The sequence below is a fragment of the Eurytemora carolleeae genome, unplaced genomic scaffold (assembly GCF_000591075.1).
Source record: "Eurytemora carolleeae unplaced genomic scaffold, Eaff_2.0 scaffold884, whole genome shotgun sequence".
NCBI classification, from domain to species: domain Eukaryota; kingdom Metazoa; phylum Arthropoda; class Copepoda; order Calanoida; family Temoridae; genus Eurytemora; species Eurytemora carolleeae.
The window spans coordinates 126,931-136,623 of record NW_019397140.1 but is presented as its reverse complement, the minus strand read 5'-3'; the positions used below and the strand labels follow the sequence as shown (position 1 = coordinate 136,623).

Here is a 9,693-nt window from a genome sequence, read left to right as displayed (position 1 = left end):
TGTCCCTTTTTGACTCTTGGATCTCAGTAATATTTATATTAAATAAATCTTCTATTGTTCCTGCTGTAATGACAACATAAGCTTCATATTCGTTGCTTCAAAACTATTCAAAACCAAATATTAAAAAATTTGGTCGAAGCGGGCGTATTTGATTCAAATTACAGCGCAGTTTTACGGGGTGTTGTGTGAAGATTAAGGTTTTGAGAAAATAATTGTTTCACGCCATTGTGTGGTCAAGGGTTTATTATACACAAGCTGTCGTTAGAGTTGGGTCGAAGATTGGGTCTTAAAGTTGGGTTTAAGGAATTACGACTCGAGCCGAAGTTTTTAAATCGCGGGCTCGGATAAAATAGCTTTTATAATTCTTCACCCTCAGGTAAGCTTGCATTACGTTCTGCAGTAATTTACAATACAATAACCGAAGATATAGTAGCTGGTAGACAGTGGCTTCTGAGTAAAAAATCAAAGCTAGAGGAGCTTCGTGCTCACAAAGTCATACCAGTAATGTTGCATAAATATGACCTTCTCCTTCTTTCTTGTTCACTTTGAGACGTGTGAATAGAGAGAAAACAGTTCTGTAATTTATGAAATGTATAAAATCAAATTCTTTATTATTAATTTTGTTAATGGGTTTAAAAAATGTTATAAATAATTTTTAGTGTTTTAATTAGTATTCGTCGGAATAAGATTCTTATTATATATATATATATATAAAGGGTGAGTCAAAAAAAAAGTGTGATTTGCGGCGCCTGGTGCAAAATTGTACCTTTTTTATGCAAATCTCCTGTATGGTGTTTTTTCAATATTTTTTGAAAATTAGTAATTTTTTTGGTACTCCAATGGCCCAAAAGAGAATCCGCGAATCTTTTTTTTCTCTCAAAATCAAAATTTTAGAAAAGCAAAAATGTGCATTCATATTATTTCTCTCTAAATCTAAAATTCTATTAAGATTGAATCACGGAATCACAGAAAATTGGCAGAATTGTAATAAGAAAATTCGCAATTTTCAGTTCTGGGCTAATTTTTAAGGAAAAGTTATTTAAATTCTCTAGTTCCTTTCTTCTTAGTTTATTCTAAAGTATTAAATATACGCTGTTTAGTTGAAACCTTAAGAACCATTGAAAAAACAATTTTTCCGTAAAAATTATACCAGAACTGAAAATTGCGAATTTTCTAATTACAATTTTGCAAATTTTCTGAGATTCCGTGACTCAATCTTTTTAAAATTTTAGATTTCGATAAGACAATATATTTACACATTTTTGTTTTGCTGAACTTTTGATTTTGAAAGAAAAAAAGGTTTGCGGTTTTTTTGGCCATTGAAGTACCAAAAAAAATACAAATTTTCAAAAAATATTTAAAAAACACAAATCAAACTTTTTTTGACTCACCCTGTATATATATATATACATATTACTAGGCTTTTAATTGTGAACATTTCTCTTTGTGTATCTAAATTATAAAACATAAACAAACAAAGAAATGCGTGGATTAAAAAAAAATTCGTGGATTTTTAAAATGTAATAAAAATCTAATTTTGTTAAAGGCTAATTTTGAAATTTTGATCATTCATAAACTTTCCCTAGGATCACGTGAGGTCCCACAAAAAATTAGGCCCGATCGGCTCAGCCGTTTTGACGTTTATTGGATACAAACAAACAAAAGGACAAACGGACAAGCAACCTATATATATAAATACTAGGCTTTTAAGGCGCTTCGCGCCAATCGTCTATTTCAATTGTGAACATTTTATCTTTGTATAGATTGTAAAACAAAAACAAACAAAAATTTCACGGATTTTATAAAAAGAAATTTAGTGGATTTTCAAAATTTTCAAAAATAGAACTTTGTTAGAGGCAAATTTTTAAAATGTTACCGTCCATGAACCTTCCGTAGGGTCACATTAGGTCCACAACAAAATTTGGGCCCGATCGGTTAAGCCGTTTTGACGTTTATTGGATACAAACACATCAACAGACAAACAAACAAACAGACACACAGACACGCAAATTATTTATACAGATAGAGATAGATACCAAGGATAGACTCAACAGCTTAAAATACAATGTTGTATCTTGTACTTATTTGATTTATAAAAAATGCAATTCAGAAAAAGAAATCAAATGCAATCACACACTTGTAAAAATATTTATTTCTTTTTCATTGTCATGATTATGTATTATTTAATATACTACATTTTGCTCTCGCATTTTTGGCTTAAAAGTATAGAAAACTTAAAATAACGAGATTGTCATTGGTTTTTGTCACATACAGGGTGAGTAAAAGTAAAAAAAAGTGTGATTAGCGACGCCTGGTGCAAAATTGTATCTTTTTTGTGAAACTGTCCTGTATGGTATTTTTTCTATATTTTTTGAAAATTTGTAACTTTTATTGGTACTCCAATTGCCCAAAAAAAAATATCCACGAACCTTTTTTTCTCTCAAAATCATAAGTTTAGAAAAACAAAAATGTGTATATAAATTATTTCTATCGAAATCTAAAATTTTAAAAAGATTGAATCACAGAATCAGCATTATTGTAAAAAGAAAATTCGCAATTTTTAGTAGTTAGTAGTTATTAGATATACGCTGTTCAGTTGAAACCTAAATAGAACCATTGAAAAACAATATTTTCGTAAAAAATATACCAGAACTGAAAATTGCGAATTTTCTTATTTCAATTTTGAAAATTTTGTGTGATTCTGTGATCTTTTTAAAATTTTAGATTTCGATAGAAATAAATTATAAAGATATTTTTTTTTTCTGAAGAAAAAAAATATAAATTTTCAAAAAATATTGAAAAACACCATTCAGGAGAGTTGCACAAAAAAGGTATAATTTGCGCCGCAAATCACACTTTTTTTACTCACCCTGTACAATATATTTTCTTTAGATTTTGTAAAACTTTAAATTATTTATTATCAAATATTAAATACTGCAGTAAACACAAAAAACATGTTTCTTAATGCTTTGCTTTCTCCTCTTCATCTCTTTTCTTGGACAATTTTTGGGCCAGTTTTTCCAGTTTTATCAAGCTTAAGTGTGAAACTTCTGTCTTCATTTTGCCGTCCTATGAAATACAAAAATTTTATTTCTTTTCTAAGATGCACAGATTTTGTTTAAGTTGAAGGAAGTAATAAAACTGTATCGAGTTCCACTAGCAAGCAAGCAACGGTCCATCGAGAAATATAAGACGAGAGGTTGCGTGATTTCTTGAAATAAAAAGTTTGCGGATTTTGTGAAGAAAATACTAAAATCCCTGAACTCCAGTCTAACTCCAAGTTTAACAAGATGTGGATATTTCGGGATCATCTCAGCCAATGCATATTCTGAACATTAATTAAATTAAAATTTTCTAATTTATTGATTGCAAATCAAATTTATTAAAGGGACTGTCCACGTATTTCCAACTGGGCGTGGCTCTTCAATTCAAGAATACCTGCCCGCTTTACAACAGTAACTTCTAAACCTTTGCCTGAACAAAAACAATGAAAAAATACTAGTTAGCAAACTTAAACACTTTTTTGAGAGGGAAAATCGACGATATCTTGCCCAATACAATCCTGTATGCTGAGTCCATTAGCGTCTGATCCAATCAGGGTTTAGTCATATGTTTGTTGTCTATTCTGAACCAATAGAAATAGTATGGCGGTGACATCTATCTTCTTATCTATCTCATTATCCAATTAGAGATAAATTCTTATATCGGCGCTATCAGTAAATGGAAATATTTACTTCTTCTGAAACTATAGTGTATAGCTGTTCAGAGAAAGATTGAAAGGGTACCGTTGTGAATCACTTCAAATTACGTGTACAGTCCCTTTAAGTACCTATCGCTGAGCCTAAGTACATGTTGTTATACTGGTTGGCAATCTTTAGTTCCTCCAGACCCTTAGTGTTAGCTGTAGACCTTGATAGATGAATAGTTAGATAGATAGACACGAATATATATATATATATATGTATATATAGATTTTAATAGATAAATAAATGAATATATAGATAGGTAAATTGTATATAGATAGATAGATAGATAGATAGTTAAGTTGGTAGATAGATAGATAGTTATAAATAAAAAGAGTCTATATATACTTTGCTTGTCTGTCCAATTGTGCCCAATAAACGTCAAAACGGCTAAATCGACCGGGCCCAAATTGTGTGTGGGACCTTACATGACCACAGGGAAGGTTTATGGACTATGAATGCTTAAAGTAAAATAAAAATGTCAAAAAGTTTTTTATCTTTGTTAAATTTTAAAAATGCACGAAAAAAAAATAAATATAAATCCGCAAACTTTTTTTATTATTGTTTTGTATTGTACAAAGAGAAGATGCTCCCCGGATAGCCATAATCAAAAGTTAAAATAGAAGAAGCGCCCTAAAAGCCTAGTATATTTACATAGATAAACAGTTACATAAGTAATTTAATAAAAAGATAGATATTTAAAATAATCTTTAAAAAAAAGTTTACTTGATAATATCTAGAACCATCTTTCCAGTCACAGAGTTGGATTCCAAATTTAACTGTTTTATCGTGCTGTTCGACTAAAATATAAAAAGTGAAAAATAACATTTTCAAAATGTGAAGTGATAAAAGTATTAAAAAAAAGTAAAATATTATATTAAGTATTAAAAAAAACATTTCTGCAAAAAAGTAAAAAGAATCTGGAAAAGGAGTAGATCTGTTTATCTATGTATTTACAGAGGGACCTGTGAACTGTGAGAAGGGAGCAAGACATTTAAGAAATTTTATGTGAAATGGGTCTGTGTACACTAACAACTTGGAGAGATAGCTGAACTTCCTATCGCTGGTTCAAATCCTGAATCCGCAATCTTTGACTATGAATCGGTGATTCAGGATTTGAACCAATAGTAGGTAGGTTTTAAATGTTCATTAAATTTTGAATTGTTAAACCGAAGAAAAACGATAATGAAGGAAAGTTAAAAAACAAAACTCCTTCAAGCTAGTAAAATATCTACAATTAGGTAAACAGTCCCTTTAATAATCTAAGATGACCCACCTCCAGGCAGTCGCAGAGCATCTTGACAATAGAGTCGTTCAGGTCACAGTTGGCCGCCGATACAGCCTCTACTGTATTATTATCCTTCAGCACGCTAGATAATAATGATAATAATAATAATGATAATAATAATAATAATATAATAATAATAATAATAATAATAATAATAATAATAATAATAATAATAATAATAATAATAATAATAATAATAATAATAATAATAATAATAATAATAATAATAATAATAATAATAATAATAATAATAATAATAATAATAATAATAATAATAATAATAATAATAATAATAATAATAATAATAATAATAATAATAATAATAATAATAATAATAATAATAATAATAATAATAATAATAATAATAATAATAATAATAATAATAATAATAATAATAATAATAATAATAATAATAATAATAATAATAATAATAATAATAATAATAATAATAATAATAATAATAATAATAATAATAATAATAATAATAATAATAATAATAATAATAATAATAATAATAATAATAATAATAATAATAATAATAATAATAATAATAATAATAATAATAATAATAATAATAATAATAATAATAATAATAATAATAATAATAATAATAATAATAATAATAATAATAATAATAATAATAATAATAATAATAATAATAATAATAATAATAATAATAATAATAATAATAATAATAATAATAATAATAATAATAATAATAATAATAATAATAATAATAATAATAATAATAATAATAATAATAATAATAATAATAATAATAATAATAATAATAATAATAATAATAATAATAATAATAATAATAATAATAATAATAATAATAATAATAATAATAATAATAATAATAATAATAATAATAATAATAATAATAATAATAATAATAATAATAATAATAATAATAATAATAATAATAATAATAATAATAATAATAATAATAATAATAATAATAATAATANTGGTTACCATTTTATCATTATCATTATTTCATATATTATCAGTATTAGGATGTGTATGATACACAGAATATATTTTTGGTAAAAATCTCAATTTAAACTTTAGCATTATTCAAATTTTGTGATGTTTTTCTCAACACTTTTTAGCAAGTTGTGATGACTGTCTGCAATTTAACAAAGTTCACAAAATTGAAAATGAATTTTCATTTTAATGTTTAAAGGCACCTGACATACAGGTTTTTACAGATGGTCAACTTTATTAATAACAGACACTTAAACAGACTTGTTTTAAAATACAGGGTGTCCCACATCAATTTAGACCGCATCATTGGGTCTAAATTACAATTTGGGGGATAAATCAGAAATTTTGTTTGCAGAAAATGCTAGATTGTTTAGTATTATGTGCGTATTTTGGCGTTAAAGATTGGAGATAATCTGATATGATATGGGACGCTCTGTATAAAAACAAATCCAGTCCAATAAAGTCACCACTCCTGTATGTCGAGTCTATTAGCGCCTTATCCAATCAGGGTTCAGTCATGTGTTTGTTGTCTATTCCATATCTTATTATCCAATTAGATATGAATCCTTATATCGGGACTAAGCAGTAAATGCAAATATTTACTTCTACTGAAACTACAGTAATGTAACAAAATAATTTACTCTTCTCATAGTAGTGCATAATTTAAAAACTAGAGGAGCTACAAGATCACAAAGTCGTACCAGCGAACACGCATAAATTTCAAATTCTTCTTTTGTTTTGTTTGTAGTGGAGAAGGTATAAGGAAAAGGTTAAAAAGGAATTGAACACTTGCCACAAACTTTTATTTAATAATCCCTACATTTTGTTTTACTTGTGGCATCATCCTCATATTTAAATATTATTTGCATTGCAAATCGGACATGGCTCTTAGTAAACAAAAGGATATTTTACTTGAAATAACGTGTACAGTCTCTTTAAGACTGACTAGCTGCGTAGGTTTCATTCTTATTAGTCTCCCAGCCTGCGCCAACAATTTAGATCTGAGTGATTTTAACGAAGTTTTTGACAAATTTAATTTATTTCTGATTTTCATCATTTAACTGGTTTCTGTGGGAGGATTTGAAATCACTGTGATCCTTAACATTCATTTTAGCACTGCCGTAATTTAGCATACTTTGTATCACAGTGCCTGTAAACTTAAACAATTCATATTGATACTTTGATATTAAAAATATTTAAAAAAAATGTATATCCTTTTTTCTAATCATGAAGGAAAGTCATCAGAAAAAGTAAGCAGTTTTGTTGAGAATTTTTTTAGGATTCATTTGAGACCCATCAGACTTTTTTACGGTGCATCAAGACAGCAAATAAAATTTTTTAAATCCTCATTGCTTGTCCGTTTTGGAGTGATTTTGAGAATCGGTTTAAAAAAGATTAAAACTCGAAGACGAAAAATGTAACAAATATTCTATAGTAAACTAGTTAGATGTTTAGGAATATATTTCTCAACAAACATGTCTTCATAATCAATGTTAGAATCAATTATTTCTTTTTCACCATTAAATTGAATTTCTTATTCTTTACAAATTTGTTCGCAAATTTTTTCAAATTCTTTAAATATCGTCTTTTCAATAACAATTCCAGGATATTGACATAAAATGTTAAGGAACAATAAGATATTACAGAAAGAATAAGATTACTTAATTTTGATGATAAGAGTTTATTTTATTTTGTCCACCTGTTTCTAAACAACTAGTCAGTTTATTGTAGAATTTGTTTAATTAGATTTTTCGTGGTCGTCATTGAATAATTAAAAAATACCGAGTCTCAAAATTATCCCTCCTACATAGACAATCTGTGAGGAGTTTAAAGATTAGATGTTCGCTCTTGCTGAACAAATATGCACCGTGAAAACGTCTGATAGGTCTAAAATAAAAACATGACTCTACAATACTGCATTCTCTGCTCAACTACTTTGTCTAGCCAGACACTCCCTTTAAATTTTTAAGAAATGATTACTACTTACTTGAATAAAGTTTCCCATTTTTGTTTTGAAATATGTTTGATATTATTTAGGTTTATCTCCATTAGTTCACAATCATTCTCCTGGTTTCGGAGATCCATATCTTGTATAAATAGCTTGATTAGGAACCAAAGAGAATAGAATATATTAGAGTGGAATTTACTCCAAAAAAAGTGTAAAACGGCCATTTTATTGTACTGTTTCCAAACTGCTGGTGTACTTCACACATGTGTGCTATATAACCTTTTGGGCCCTGGAACATCATTTTATTGAAAAGTTTTCTTGAAAATTATTTGATTTTCTCTAAATCAATTCTTTGATTGCCTGTCATGTATTCCCCAGTTCATTTCAGCATAAGCTTCAATAAAAATCAATTTGATGTTTTTATTTAGTAAAAAACATATTTTTTAATTCACTTTACTACCGACATTTTTTACATTTTAATGTTAAATAAAATATTTTTAATAATAAAATTTTAATTTAAATAGAAATAGATAAATAAATAGTTTAATATGAACCATCCCTGAGCTTTTTTGATAACCTCGTCAATATTTGTATCGTTTGGCGCTTCTGCAGGAAAAAACTAAAAAAACTTTTTTTGTACAATTGTATATAAATTGTACATAAATAATTTGTGTACAATTGTACATAACTTAAAACTTTGGAATAGGAAGAAAACTTTATGATTTAATTTATCATCTCAAATAGTCCAAGATTTAAACCGCACAGTAATAGTGCATTGTGCAGTGTACACAGGCCCATTTCACTCATTAAGCAAATTTTCAAGTTACTGGTTCAGCTTTGTGTTTTTAACAACATCAAATAAACATGAGATTGCTTTGATGTCGTCTTCCTATTCCACAGTTCTCAAAAAGAAATATAAGATTTGTAAATGAAACACCAATTATCATCTAAGCATACCTTGTAACCATATACTTTTTCTAAAGGGGTGGGGGGAAGCACTCCCTTAGCTTAAGAATAAATGTCCATAAAAAGGTACTTTTTATTATACCTTTAGAGCTGCAGCAACACAATCATCCTAAAGATATTATTTAGATAAAAGTATATATGTAATAAACGTAATTATAGTAATTAATTAATTAATAGTAATTAACCCAGCGCTGCCCAGGTTACTCATAATTACTCGGTACTACCGCCGTTTACCCGCACTTGAACGATTTTACCGGGAAACTAAATTGTCGATGTTAAAGTCAACTTAGAATCTTAAAACCAAGCTAAGAATATTCCCGTGGGCCTCCCGATTTCCCCAATCAAAATTTCAGGCATATCAGTCCGGGGGTTGATAACAACTTTTTAAATATATCGATCGATACAATAATAATAATAATAATAATATTATTGATAATAGTCTTAATAATAATGATAACAACAATAATAATAATAATAATACCTGAAAAGTAACCCCTAGAATATCAGCAATATCAATAATATCATCAGCTGTTGCCATGTTTAATGCTTCCCTAAAAATTCATATTTTTTGTCATAGACAAATCAATGTTACGACTTTAAATAAAGACCTAAAACTTTAAATATAATTTTGAATGGGTAACTACTTTCTGCCTTACAATTGTCATTAAGTGGTAACATGGTTTCAATTTGTTTATAATAATGTTCAAGTGTGCCCACTGCCCAGTGCCTACTGCCCATATACTAAAAACGGGTTT

At 27.4% G+C, this 9,693-nt stretch overlaps 1 protein-coding gene across 1 annotated transcript; it reads right to left on the bottom strand.

The window, feature by feature from the left end:
* Window positions 1–2,592: 2,592 nt before the first annotated feature.
* Window positions 2,593–9,492, bottom strand: LOC111712284 (tropomodulin-3). The gene is made up of 9 exons (XM_023486854.1): window positions 9,420–9,492; window positions 9,021–9,047; window positions 8,532–8,591; window positions 8,012–8,091; window positions 5,020–5,113; window positions 4,470–4,543; window positions 3,830–3,909; window positions 3,251–3,328; window positions 2,593–2,603 (listed from the first exon to the last, which is right to left on the bottom strand). The coding sequence occupies exons 1-9, from the start codon at window positions 9,474–9,476 to the stop codon at window positions 2,593–2,595; spliced, it is 561 nt and encodes a 186-aa protein (XP_023342622.1). The 5' UTR covers window positions 9,477–9,492.
* Window positions 9,493–9,693: the final 201 nt, after the last annotated feature.

What these genes read in the sequence shown, in the direction of transcription:
- LOC111712284 (XM_023486854.1), bottom strand. Translation starts at nt 9,476, where the DNA reads ATGGCAACAGCTGATGATATTATTGATATTGCTGATATTCTAGGGGTT. An exon ending in AAATGGGAAACTTTATTCAA is followed by an intron (nt 5,114 to 8,011) that starts GTAAGTAGTAAT and finishes ATTATTATCTAG; the next exon opens with CGTGCTGAAGGATAATAATA. An exon ending in TGCTCTGCGACTGCCTGGAG is followed by an intron (nt 4,544 to 5,019) that starts GTGGGTCATCTT and finishes TTTATATTTTAG; the next exon opens with TCGAACAGCACGATAAAACA.